The 14165-nt window shown below is 41.0% G+C and overlaps 1 protein-coding gene across 1 annotated transcript; it reads left to right on the top strand.

The window, feature by feature from the left end:
• The first annotated feature begins 6163 nt into the window (after nucleotides 1–6163).
• Nucleotides 6164–13107, top strand: HMGN1 (high mobility group nucleosome binding domain 1). Its single transcript, XM_045540685.1, has 6 exons — nucleotides 6164–6384; nucleotides 6713–6745; nucleotides 6834–6863; nucleotides 6946–6996; nucleotides 10220–10348; nucleotides 12270–13107. The coding sequence occupies exons 1-6, from the start codon at nucleotides 6370–6372 to the stop codon at nucleotides 12315–12317; spliced, it is 306 nt and encodes a 101-aa protein (XP_045396641.1). The 5' UTR covers nucleotides 6164–6369; the 3' UTR covers nucleotides 12318–13107.
• Nucleotides 13108–14165: the final 1058 nt, after the last annotated feature.

Here is a 14165-nt window from a genome sequence, read left to right as displayed (position 1 = left end):
CTCCCATGAGTTTGATTATTTAATTTTCCTAAACCTGCTCCCTAGAAAAGTATTTACTATTTTAGACCACATGTGTATAACTGAAATCATACAGTATTTGTCTTTCTTTGTGCAGATTTCACTTAGCATAATGTTCTCCAGGCCCGTCCATGTTGAGACAAATGGCAGAATTTCCTTCTAAGTCTGAATAATATTCCATTGCACATATATACCACAATTTCTTTATCTATTCATCTCTTAACAGATATTTAGATTGTTTCCATATTTTGGAAATTGTAAACAATGTTGCAATAAAAATGTAAGTGCAGACATCTCTTCCAGATCTTGATTTCAATACCCTTTGGATATATAAAGGAAATTCCATACTGTTTTTTGTATTAATAATAGCTGTACCATTGACATTCCCAGTATACAAAGGTTCTCTTTTCTCCACATCCTCAACAACACTTATCTTTTGTCTTTTTCATAATAGCCATCCTAGCTGGTGTGAGATGATATCTCATTGTGGTTTTGATTTGCATTTCCCAATGATTAGAGATGTTGAGCACCTTTTCATACACATTTTGGCCATTTGTATGTCTTCTCTGGAGAAATGTCTAGCCAGGTCCTTTGGCTGTTTTTCCACCAGGTTATTTGGAGATTTTTGAGTTGTAAGAGTTCCTTTTATATTTTGGTTTTTCACTCCACTCCTTATCAGATATATGGTTTGCAAATATTTTCTCCCATTGTGTAGGCTGTCTTTTTATTTTGTTAATTATTTCCTTTGCTGTGCAGAAGATTTTTAGTTCTATGTAATCCCACTTGTTTATTTTTGCTTTTGTTGTCTGTGCTGTTGGTGTCATAGTCAAAAAATCATCATCAAAGACAGTGTCAAGGAGCTTTTTCTCTATGTTTTCTTCTAGGAGTTTTATAGTTCCATGTCTTACATTTAAGTCTTTAATCCATTTTGAGTTGATTTTTGTGTATGGTGTAAGATAAGGTTCTAATTTCATTTTGTTCCCAATGCCATTTATTGAAAAGACTATCCTTTCCCCATTGTGTATTCTTATTGTCCTAGTCAAAAGTTAGTTGGCCATATATGGGTTAATTTTTGGGCTCTCTAGTCTAGGCTTGCTCTTAGCCAAAAGGCCAAGAAGCAATGGGCTCTCTACTCTGTTCCATTGATCTATGTGTCTGTGTTTATGCCAATACTATATTGGGTTTTGGAGGGTTTTGTTTTTAGAATTTTTATTTTTTTAATATTTATTTATAGACAAAAAATAAGTGGCAGAATAGAATTTTTAGAGACAGGGTCTTGCTCTGTCACCCACCCTGGAGTGCAGTGGCTAATCATAGCTCACTGTAACCTTGAACTCCTGGGCTCAAGCGATCCTCCTGCCTCAGCCACTCAAGTAGCTAGGACTACAGGTATGTGCCACTATGCCTGCCTGGCTAATTTTTGAATTTTTTGTAGAGATGAGATCTCACTATGTTGCCTAGGCTAGTCTTGAACTCGTGGCCTCAAGTGATCCTCCCACCATGGCCTCCCAAAGTATTTTCTGTTTTGTAGTTCCTTTCTTCCTCCCTTGCTACAACCTTTTTTTTTTTTTTTTTTTGAGACAGAGTCTCAATCTGTTACCCAGGCTAGAGTGCCGTGGTGTCTGCCTAGCTCACAGCAACTTCAAACTCCTGGGCTCAAGTGATCCTACTGCCTCAGCCTCCCAAGTAGCTGGGACTACAGGCATGTGCCATCATGCCCGGCTAATTTTTTCTCTATATATATATTTTTAGCTATCCAAATTATTTCTTTCTATTTTTAGTAGAGAAAGGGTCTCGCTCTTGCTCAGGCTGGTCTTGAACTCCTGACCTTGAGCGATCCTCCCGCCTTGGCCTCCCAGAGTGCTAGGATTACAGGCGTGAGCCACCGTGCCCGGCCTACAACCTTTTTGATGTTATGATTTTCACAGTGCTATGTTTTGATTCCTTTCTCTTTGTCTTTTGTATATCTACTACAATGTTTTTGTTTGTGATTATCAGGAGGCTTACATAAAATATCTTACAGTTGTATGATCATCTATGCTTATAACTTAATTTCAATTACATACTAAAACTATATTTTTACTTCTCCCCTCCCACATTTATTTTGTTGACATCACAGTTTATATCTTTTATATTCTGTAATCATTAACAAATTCTTGTAGTTATAATTATTTTTAACACTTTTGTCTTTTAAATTTTATACTAGTTATAATTACACAACACTATTACAGTATTAGAGTATTCTAAATTTGTTTTTTTTTTTTTTTTTTTTTTTGAGACAGAGTCTCACTTTGTTGCCCTGGCTAGAGTGAGTGCCGTGGCATCAGCCTAGCTCACAGCAACCTCAGACTCCTGGGCTTAAGCGATCCTACTGCCTCAGCCTCCCGAGTAGCTGGGACTACAGGCATGAGCCACCATGCCCGGCTAATTTTTTTTTTTTGTATATATATTTTTAGTTGGCCAGATAATTTCTTTCTATTTTTGGTAGAGACGGGGTCTCACTCTTGCTCAGGCTGGTCTCGAACTCCTGACCTCGAGCGATCCACCCGCCTCGGCCTCCCAGAGCTAGGATTACAGGCGTGAGCCACCGCGCCCGGCCGAGTATTCTAAATTTGACTATATACTTAACTTTACCAGTGAGTTTTATACCTTCAAATGTTTTCATGTTGCTAATTAGCATCCTTTCATTTCAACTTGAAGAACTCCCTTTAGCGTTTCTTGTAAAGCGGATCCTGGGAAAGTCTTACCTTGCCTCAATTTTTGACGGACAGCTTTGCCAGGTATAGTATTCTTGGTTGGCCCGGGTTTTTGTCCCCCTGGATCTTGAATATATCTTCCCACTCTCTCCTGGCCTGCAAGGTTTCTGCTGAAAAACCCACTTATAGTCTTATAAAAGTTCCCTTGTATGTGATGAGTCATTTTTCTCTCATTGCTTTCAAAATTTTCTTTATGATTGACTTTTGACAATTTGATTATAACATAACTTAGAACATCTTTATGATCAAGTATTTTGAGTTATTTGGGCTTCAGGTAGCTTGATGTGCATTTCCCTCTCCTGATTTGGGAATTTTTCTGTCATTATTTAAGTAAGTTTTCTGTCTCTTTCTCTTTCTGCTCCTTCTTAAGATTCCCATAATGCAGATATTGGCCTGACTGATGGTGTCCAATAAGTTCCTTATATTTTTTCACTCTTTTTCATTCCTTTTTCTTTACACTAAAAATGGTAAATTTTATGTTATGTGTACTTTATCACAATTTTAAAAATGCTTGTTACATCTATACAGTAGAATACAATGCAGTAATAAAAATAAGGAAGAGGCCAGGCACAGTGGCTTATGCCTGTAATCCCAGTACTTTGGGAGGCCAAGGCAGGAGGATCACTTGAGATCAGGAGTTAGAGACCAGCTTGGGCAATATAATGAGACTGCATCTCTACAAATTATAAAAAAGTAAAAAATTAGCTAGGCGTGGTGACATGCACCTATAGTCCTAGCTACTCAGGAAGCTGAGGTGGGAGGATTGCTTGAGCCCAGGAGTACAAGACTGCAGTGAGCTATGATTGGGCCATTGTACCCTGTCTCAAAAAAAAAAAAAAAAAAGGAAGAATTTTTTTAAGGACTTGTGGGAAAGGAAACCACCTCTATTGAAAAATGCAAGGGAGCCAAATAGTGTAAAAAAATAATGGGGAAGGAAAAAATACATATAGATTTGCTTGTGGATGTATAAAATATCTCTGGAAGGATACACAAGAGGCAGCAACATTGGTTTCTTCTTGGGAGAAGCAGATAGACAAGGGGGCAGAGTGGAAGGGATACTTCTCTGGAAATCTTTCTCTACCTTTAGAATTTTGAACCAAACAAACATACCTTCCAAAAGTAAGTGAAAATATACAATATACTTATTTAAAGGCATCACAAACCAAAATTCCTTCAGAAGCCAGGCAGGAAACACAAAGGAGTAAAATCAGCAGGGGTATAATCCTGCCACACCGGAGAAAGGATGCCTCCCTACAAGACATATGGTCAAGTGCAACCTGTGGAATGCACGCAAAAAGGATGCCAAGAGAAGCTAAAGGGCTAAGTTTGTATGTAAAATCCTCTGTGACACGTAGAAAAAAACACTTTATTGATAACATACATTCAGAAATGCACACACAGGTGCACAGCTCAATTAATATTCACAAAGTGAACACAACAGTGCAACCAACATCCAGAATAAGAAACAGAACACATCCAGGCACAGTGGCTCATGCCTGTAATCCCTAGCACTCTGGGAGGCTGAGGCAGGAGGATCACTTGAAGTTCAAGAACAGCCTGAGGAAGAGCCAGAGCCGTCTCTACTGAAAATAGAAAAATTAGCTGGGATTGGTGGCTTGCCTGTAGTCCTGGCTGCTCTGGAGGATGAAGCAGGATTGCTTGAGCCCAGGAGTTTGAGGTTGTAGTGAGCTATGATGATGCCCCTACAGTCTACCCTCAGAGACTAGGGAGACTCTGCCTCCAAAAGGAAAAACAAAAAGAAAGAAAGAAACAGAATATGACTATCCCCTACCCCGACCAATTTTTCCATTGCTCTCTACTCCAGTCACTAGTTTCCCACCCTACCCACAACTAGAAACCACTACCCTGATTTTTCAACAGACTGTATTAGTTTTGCCTACTTTTGTACATTAGACAACTAGAATCACCCAGTATATGCACTTTTGGGTCTGGTATCTTTCTCTCAACGTTATGTTTGAGAGATTCATCATATTGTTTGTTGTATGTAGCTGCATATGGGTCATTTTCATTGCTGATAGTCTTCCATTAATTCATCCAGCCTTTTGAATGAGAAGACTATATTATATAGAATTTTTGATTAGGAGTCACATTGCCTGACTTGTGATTTTAAAAATTCACTTCATCTGTAGAGCTGCCTCATTCTTTCTCGCAGTTGCTCAGTATTTCACTGCGAAGGTGCCATATTTTATCTGCTGTCGCAAATGGTGGACATTCAGCCTGTCTCCAGTTTTAGACTCAAAGCACTTTTACCTTTCTTCCTCTCCCAGAATTCCAGCTGACATTTTTCCAATTAAAACCTTTTTCTAAGATAACCCAGTTCAATTCGGCCTTTTAAACTTAAATTTCTCCTTCCTTAAAGAACAGCGTAACGTGCAATCTCACTGGCTCCAGGGCTGCCAGGTCAGACCTCCAGCCTGAAGCCTTTTTCCACCTTAAAAAGATGCTTACAGGAGCAACAGGTTTAAAAAGAGCAGGCGCCTGACGGGCGTGCTTCTCGCACACCCTCTAGCGCAGAAGAGCTCGGCAGGTCCTGGGGGCCGCGAGGGACGCGCTCGAGACGGTCGGGCACGGTTCTCAGGTGCGCAGTCCTAACAGCCGCCCCGCTCCGGGCCCAGAAACGACTCTCCCGCACCTGCAGCCCCTCAAGGAACGGAGATCTAAAGAAAGTTACACGGAAAGGGCAGACCGCAGTAACCTTGCAGCCGGAGCCCACGCCTCGGGAGCTCCTGCCGCGGACTGGAGCGAGTCGAAGCTCGGCCAAAATCTCCGCGCCTGCGCACTGGCTCCCGCGCCGAGCCCGCCTCGGCTTCCCTTCCCACGACCTCCCCCGCGGCGTCTGCGCACTGGGTCCCGCTGCTCAGGGGCCTGCGAAGCTGGGAACCTTAGATAACCTTTCTTGCCGACTGAGATGGAAACAACCTGCCAGCTCCTGTATCCCTTGTCCCTCTCCCTTCCCAGTCTATGAGAACGACTATAAATGTTCGAACCTAGTTCACCCCGGGGGTCGGCAGACCCAATAAGCCTGCGGCTTTCAAGGCGCGTGCAGACGCCCAGGTATCCAGGAGGATTGTGGGTGGGGAACCGCGCTCACGTGGTGAGCTTCCGCCAATCGGCGCGCAGACCGCACTTTGCGGCTCGGCTTCAAACTACCGTGAGCCCCGAGCGGCCTCTGGGGCCCCGCCCCCCCTCTGCCGAGTCTGGGGCCCCGCGAGACGGCGGAGAGGTGGGGGCGCCCAGTCACGGGGGCGGGGCGCTGGGGTCGAGTGACGGCTCGCCTCACCTATTCCGGACGCGGGCCACGGCGCGGGCGCGGCGGGGTGGGCCCCGCAGCCAATGGGCGGGGGCGGGGGGCGGCCCGGCCGGCGGGGAGGGAGAGCCCGCGGCCGGGGGACGCGGGGGGAGCAGGAGGCGGGCTCCCAATCCGGTTCCATCCGGTTCTCCCACCGCCCCCGCTGCGGGTCTCAGCAGCTCGGGCGGCGGGAGCGACGGCAGCGGCCAGGCAGCCCAGCTTCGCGAAGGCTCTCGGCGCGCCGCGGCCCGCAGGCACCCGGCACGCGCCCTCCCCGCCGCCAAGATGCCCAAGAGGAAGGTGAGCGGCGGCTGCGGCCCGCACACGCCCCCTCGCGCCGCCGCCGGCCTCCCCGCCGGGCCTCCGCGCGGCGCAGGCCCCGCCGCGCCCACGGCGGCGCTGGGCCCGGGAGGCGCTCGGAGGCCCGCGGGCGTCCGCGCGGCGGCCCCGGGGGGCGGCTGTTCTGGAACGTTCGGCGGTCGTAGCAGCCGCGGGGGCGATTCGAACGGGGCGGCGGGAAGCCGCTGACGTCACGCGGCCGGGCATTGTTCTCGCGGCCGGGCGGGCGGGCGCGCGGCTACTTTTGTGTGCGGATCGCGCCCATCCGCTCGTCTGCCTCTCCCCGCAGGTCAGCTCGGCCGAAGGCGCGGTGAAGGAAGAGGTGAGCGCGCTGGGCCTCTGCCCGGGGGGTGGGTTAGTGTAGACTGCTCTCCTTCCTTCTCTCTGATTGTCCTTTTTCTCTCCCAAAGCCCAAGAGGAGATCTGCGCGGCTGTCAGCTGTAAGTAAAGCGAGCCCTACAACCGTTTGTTTTCCGTGGGATCGTCCCAGTGCAGAAACTTAGTGCTAATTTTGCCTTTCAGAAACCTGCTCCTGCAAAAGTGGAAACGAAGCCCAAAAAGGCAGCAGCAAAGGTAGGTTTCAAAACTTACCTTAAGATACATTGGTGTCTTAGGCTGCGTTGTTAATTAATACGTGACTTTTCATTTTATTTATCTCTTCGGATTTTCTTTGTATTTTAATAACTGACTTTTTTTCTGGCAGGGTAAAGTGTAATGGTTATATTTATCCTAGCTTATGTGAATATGATGTGTCACATTTAAGTTGCTGCAGAATTTAGTAAACTTCAGATGACAGAAAATAATAAATATTAACTTAAGCCTAGAAAAGAAGTTTACTTTTTGTGTTGTGTACATTATGGTTGGTGCTTGTCCTTTGATGGCATGCTTGTACTTCCTCTCTTGACAATAAAAGAGCCAAGTTAGGACTGAGGCCAGGAGAAAGGGAACGTGTAGCTTTTTAAATATACAGTTCCCAAGTCAAGGTAGGGGATCTTATCTTCTTGGGGAGGGGGGCGCTGAGATCAAGACTTGTGTTCTTCGAGAACATAAATATCAATGTTCTAAAACTATTTTATTTACAGTTATGAAAAACGTGATGGTTGTTGCTGCAAAATAAATTCATGATTGCATGAGTCAGATTGCAGGTCTTTGGAATGAGGTTGTTCTTGAGTATATGTATGTTTGATAACTTGTTTGGAAAAGCAGAATATATGTAAGACATTTGTAAAATTCGTGTTTGAATATAGCATTGAAACCACTGTCTGGAAAGCTCGGGACGTTCTTCATGTTCTTCTTTCCAGTCAAAACTTAGATGAGAGTTTGCTATTTGAAGTCTGCTCAAAAAAAAAATTCTTAATGCCATCATGTCTTTCTTAAAAGTGTAGGTGGAAATTTAAGCACTGCATAATAGTCAAAAGAGGCACGATAATATTTTTGACATTGTGGATCTCTTGGATAACTATTAAATTTGTCCTTGTTAAATAAAGGTATAAAACAAAGGGGTTTTTTCTCTTTTTCAATTTAAACCTACAGAGCTAAGTGTAAAAACCTTAACTATGTTTTCTTCAACGGAAAGTTGTGTTTTTGTGATCCTTTTAAAAATAAAGGTTTAAGGAAGGTGTAGGTGTAGTATATCAACTTAGAATTTCTCACACCAGAGGACAATGCAATAATGCTCTGTACACAAAGTGAGAGTACTGTGGAAACTTCATGAAGGCCTAAAAAATTAGCCAACCATGTTACAAAATCTTGGCAGTTAACTTTTTTTGTTATACCCATGTTTTTTGATTCTTTGCTTTTTTTAATAAACCAAGTCGCTGAAATACTTGCCTGTTTTCCTCTTAGAATTTTCTTCCTTTCTTGTCTTTGTCCATCTTGATCTGCTATAAAATTAAGTGAAAGCAGTTAAAGTTAACCCTGGTAGGTTTGGGACATCAGACGTAATCATCATTTTTCTTTCTTCTTCTGAGTGAGAGGCCAACAGGTAAGTCTTTGTGTCCGTGTTCTGGAGGAACTAACTTAACCAGTTCAGTTTTTCCAAAGGAAAAATGGGAGGAGGGTTTTTTCCTTTTATTTTTACATTTAGTTTCTGTAATACACCTTTGTCTTCATAATTCATTAGACTTTATTTAAAGTCTTAAACAGAAGGTAAGCACTTGATGTATTATACTACACAACAGACATACTGTTTTCAAAGCATATCTGTCACACAGTATGCTTCTGACTTGTATCATTTCCTTAGAAGTAAATATTTTAAAGTTTGAAACATTATACTTAGGAAACCGATTTATTTTGTTTCATGTAGCTTACAGGTTGTTAATGGTTACAAATGGTATTATTTTAAGTCCAGGCTATTGCATATTCTGTTTTAACTTTTTTCAGGTTTTTTATTCTAACGTTCTTGGGATAGTGGTTACAAAATTTATGAGAAACCTTTAAAAAGCAGATTACAAAAGAATAGTTCTTGAGTATAGAAGCAGTTGTGACACTTCATGGTAACAATGTGTGTAGCAGTGTTATCTCAGATATATTTGTTCATGTAATTTGTTATTTATCCAAAAGATGTAGGATTATTAGAAGTCATTGTGCTGTGTTTATATATGGAATGCCACTGTTGATACAGACTACCTTGCAATGATTTTTTTCCCCATCTTAGTATTGAAATCGGGAGATCTACTTGTATGTCTTTATGGTTCTTTAACTCAGAAATTGGTCAATACCCATAGGGGACTCTGGGAGGCCGAGGCTGGAGGATCGCTTGAGCTCTGGAGTTCAAGGCCAGCCGGAGCAAGAGCGAGACCCTGTGTCTACTAAAAATAGAAAGAAATGATCTGGGCAGCTAAAAATATATATAGGAAAAAAATTAGCCGGATATGGTGGCACATGCCTGTAGACCCAGCTACTTGGGAGGCTGAGGCAGGAGGATTGCTTAAACCTAGGAGTTTGAGGTTGCTGTGAGCTAGGCTGAAGCCACGGCACTCTAGCCTGGGCAAGAGTGAGACTCTGTCTCAAAAAAAAAAAAAAATACCCATAGGGGCCTTTTATACCACCTGCTGGTGAATTAATTTAGCTGTTGCTACATTTTTTATTTACAGAGAATAAATGTTAAGCTTCTCCTTACCATTGATGGATGGTGTCCAAAAGTGGTGTTTTATATTGCTTTAAAATGGCTTAAATTTTGGACTTAATATTGTCGTTATATTGTCATACCTGTGCTTTTCAGATTTTTCAAACACATAAATGAAAATGATGAATCAAAATAGATCCTTTTAGCTACTCATTGTATCAAGGGATTACCTGTAGCAGGATAGTCACTGTGACCACACAGCATGATGCTTTTTTCAGGGGTAAGGTCTTAATGTGAGGGTAAAAGTCTTGTCAGAACAATGGTAGTTTGATTATTCGTGCTTAAAAGAAATTTGGGGATGAGTAGGGATACAGTGGAAGAGATTCTCCAGTATTCTACCTCATTTGTAGCGTTGTGTGGAACTGTAGACAGTAGATGATGGTGACAGTGGTGAAGTGTAGCTGAGGCTTTAGGATTTATCATCGTATGTCTAATGAGGCTTGACGTGGAAGTACTATTACAATCTCCTTAGCATACGTTGTTTTCCTGATTACTAGGGGTGGCCTTTAAGTTGTCTCCTGTAAAAGATGTGTCACTTATCTCAGGTTTATGTGTTGGTGTGTGATACAACGTTAACATGGCACTTATCATGGATACAATCTATACCAAGTTAGAAAATGTAAGTAAGAGTAAAATTAATACTGAAAATATACTTTTATTTTATCATAGGATAAATCTTCAGACAAAAAAGTGCAACCAAAAGGGAAAAGGGGAGCAAAGGGAAAACAGGCCGAAGTGGCTAACCAAGAAACTAAAGAAGATTTACCTGCAGAAAATGGAGAAACTAAAACTGAGGAGGTCAGAAGTGTTTGTGTTACTGATTTTGACTCTGAACAGAGAAATTAAATTGTATATTTTTATGTAGCAGATAAAACAGATAGTTTTTATTCATTATAATATTGAACAAAGTTTTGTACAGTATCCCAAAGTGAATGGACAGATTATTTTCGATGAATTAGATCTCATTTGAAAGTATATATGTAAGTGGCTTCTTTTTTAAGTGAGCAAACAAATTTTAATATATTTGATTTCGTATGTACTTGAATCTTTGTTTTGTATTGATATTTTGGATATTGGTTTAAAAAGTTTTTTTTTTTATCCAATCCCCTTGTTTATATTGTGCTTGCCATAATTTTCCCACTTTCATTTCTGATCAAGAAAATGTTCTTGTTTGTATTTTTCTTTAAAATAGCCACTTATACAGGACTAAGTGATAACCTAGATCAAGCAGATAATCACGGTGTCATTGATCTTCATTCTTTTAAGTTACGGGGGAAAGAAGCTTTTTCTTTTTTTGTCAAGTTGAAGCAGTGGAAGTGGAGAAGGAACAAAGAAGTCTGAGCTAATTGTGCTCAATTAATTGTAAACACCACTGTATTCATACAAGCTTAGAAGGTTTTTCTTAAAAATAACTGCAAGGTTTTGGTAAAGTTTTTTTTTTTTAATAGAGACAGGATCTTACTATGTGGCCCACATTGGAGTGCAGTGGTGTGATCATAGCTCACTGCAACCTCAAACTCCTGGGCTTAAGGGATCCTCCCACCTCAGCCTTCAGAGTAGCTAGGACTATAGGAATGCACCACCATACTTGGCTAATTTTTTAAATTTTTTTATAGAGGTGGGGCCTCACTGTGTTTCCCAGGCTGGTCTCAAACTCCTGGCCCTTCAAGTGATCCTTTCATATAACCTCCCAAAGTACTGGGATTACAGGCATGTGTCCAGCCTGGTAAACTTTTCTTATTGATTTTTTTTTTTCTAAGCCTTTCTTTTGTTTGTTGTATTGGCTAAGCCATAAAAGGTAAGTAATTTAGGGTATTAATTTTTAAACTTTGATGCTTATGGATCACATTCTTAAGTGATCAACTAATCCTAAACTAGAAAATTTATGTCAACTTTTAATTTCAAAGTTCTAACCACACATGAAATATTGTGTGATATTAAGTTCCAATTACATAAAGGAAGAACTTGATCTTGTAGCACATATTGTCACCATGTTACAGTTGATTGTCCTTATTCATAGTTATATTCTATAAGGTTGTCACAAATACAGAACTATTGCACCTGGGGTAGTAGGTTCCTATAAGCCTGTGGTGACAATGTGTTCATCAGCTGATCAGTACATGACTTTGTCATAGGTGTGTTTCTGTTTAGAGATTACCTCATTTAGTGTATGTTGTTGACATTGAACTCCACAACCAGCAGCACTGTAATTCACATCTGAACAAAGCTATGCAATACATGTATGTTCTCTATATGGCACATCCCAGCCTGCTTGCCCGTAGCAACACTAAATAGCATTTGGACACTGTGCTTGGGGGCCATTTTAAACAGTAAAATCATCAACAGAAAGCTCAAAGATGTGAAATATGTGACACTGAATATCAGACTGAAAAAAAGACTTGTTTACAGTATTAGAGGTTAAACAAGAAAGAATAACCTCAGTAGGAATGTACATGTGGGGCAACTCACTTTTCTTTTTCCTGCTCTGTAAACGCAAATGACTGGAAGTGCCATGAGAATTGATTTGGGGGTTACAAAAACATTTTAATAAGAGTAGGTGAATTTGGAAATACAGAATCTACAAATAATGAGGATAGATCTTTTGAAGACCTAATAAGTTATATAAATAAGACCTACATTGTGTTAAGTGCTGAATATCTCAAAGCTGATAGCAAAGACAAATCAAATATTTGATCATTAATTTTCCTTTGATTTGCAGAGTCCAGCCTCTGATGAAGCAGGAGAGAAAGAAGCCAAGTCTGATTAATATCATATACCATGTCTTATCAGTGGTCCCTGTCTCCCTTCTTGTACAATCCAGAGGAATATTTTTATCAACTATTTTGTAAATGCAAGTTTTTTAGTAGCTCTAGAAACATTTTTAAGAAGGAGGGAATCCCACCTCATCCCATTTTTTAAGTGTAAATGCTTTTTTTTAAGAGGTGAAATCATTCACTGGTTGTTTATTTTTTGGTACAACCAGAAAATAGTGTGGGATATTGAATTATGGGAGGCTTTGACTGGCTTGGGTGTCAGCTTAACATTCCATAGATGGGGGTTAGTTTTTATATCCTATAATATAAAGCATACTAAATGGCAATATGGAGTCCCAGGCCTGCATTTAATGTCTTGAACATTTTAAATTACTTCTATTCCCATGTTGTTTTTTAGTAGACTTGTTTCCTAAAGAAAACCACTCCTTGATCATGGCTGTCTCTGTCAGAATTGCGTATACTCTGTAACATCTTTGGTCGTGGTGGTCCTGTTTTCCTAATAACTTTGTTAATGTGCTGTGAAGGATTGAAAATTTGAGTATGTAGTATATATGATAATAAATTGTGAATTGGTGGGACTTATGTAACAGTTTATCAACATTTGAAGATAACTGGTACTTGATATCTTCTTAAGGAAAATTTGCCTCCAAATTTTAAGCTGGAAAGTCACTGGAATAACTTTTAAAAAGAATTAAATGGCTTTTTAGATTTTCGGTACGTATGTTAAGAATTGTGTACAAATTGAAATGTCTGTACGGATCCTCAACCAATAAAATCTCAATTGCAAAAGAATGTTTTGAAGTACATGGATTAAGTTCTGGCTTAAATTTTATTCCGAGAATTTCCACATTTGATATTCCAAAGCTTTTTTAAAGAGTAAAATGTTGGATATTTCTGTAATACAGTCATGCGTCACTGGGAAACATTCTGAGAAATGCATTGGTAGGCAATTTTGTCCCGTGTAAATATCAGAGTGTACTTAACATAAACCTAGGTGGTATGGCCTCCCACACACCTAGGCTGTATGGTATGGCCTACTGCTCCTAGGCTTCGCACCTATACCGCAAGTTACTGCTTCAGTACGATAGGCAGTTGTATCTAAACATAGAAAAAGTACAAAAAACCACAGTATAATGGGACCATTGTATATGCTGTTCATTGTTTACCGAAAAGTTACTCTGTGTGTCACTGTACTTGAATGTCCATGTCCTTTGAAGTTGCTTGTGACTTTTTAATAATGGAAAAACGGTCCAGTGTCCTGAAGCAAAGTAAATACGTAATTATCAGCCCTTCATATGAGGTAAACTTTTCCAGATTTGAATTCATACTCCCTGTATGTTTCCATTTTGCCCTCTAAATAGCCTTCAGAGGTTGCGTAGGGCACCTGTGCTGATTTAGCAAATGTGAAAACTGGACCAGAGAAAGGACCTCGCCAAGGTTATCTCTAAAGAGGGGGGACCTTGAAGCAATTCAGGCTTCTCTACACTTGATGTGTTACTTTGTCCATGGACTGATTAGTAGGCAAGAATGCTTTAAACAGGGGAATCACAGATCTCTGCAAGGACCATTGAGCAGTTTATAGGGAATAGTGAGGCTACAGACAAAAAGCAAATGCAAGGACAGTCGCATGGGATGACTGGCACCAAAGAACTTTGACAACATCTGGTAGGAAAGAAAGGACTAGAGGCCAGGTGCCCTAGTTGTTGGGGGTCATTTTATTACAGATGCCTGAAATAGAAAAACCAATGTGCCTTTAATTCATAGGTGTAGGCAGAATAGGTGAGTTTTTAGATATGTAAATTTGAAACATTGTACTGAAACATTTCCTCTCCCTTATGCAA

This window comes from Lemur catta, chromosome 1, assembly GCF_020740605.2.
Source record: "Lemur catta isolate mLemCat1 chromosome 1, mLemCat1.pri, whole genome shotgun sequence".
Lineage (NCBI taxonomy): Eukaryota > Metazoa > Chordata > Mammalia > Primates > Lemuridae > Lemur > Lemur catta.
This window is presented reverse-complemented; position numbering and strand designations above follow the sequence as displayed.

Coding starts and splice junctions, on each gene's coding strand:
- HMGN1 (XM_045540685.1), top strand. Junction 6,746..6,833: donor AAGGCGCGGTGAAGGAAGAG/GTGAGCGCGCTG, acceptor TCTCTCCCAAAG/CCCAAGAGGAGATCTGCGCG. Junction 6,997..10,219: donor CCAAAAAGGCAGCAGCAAAG/GTAGGTTTCAAA, acceptor ATTTTATCATAG/GATAAATCTTCAGACAAAAA.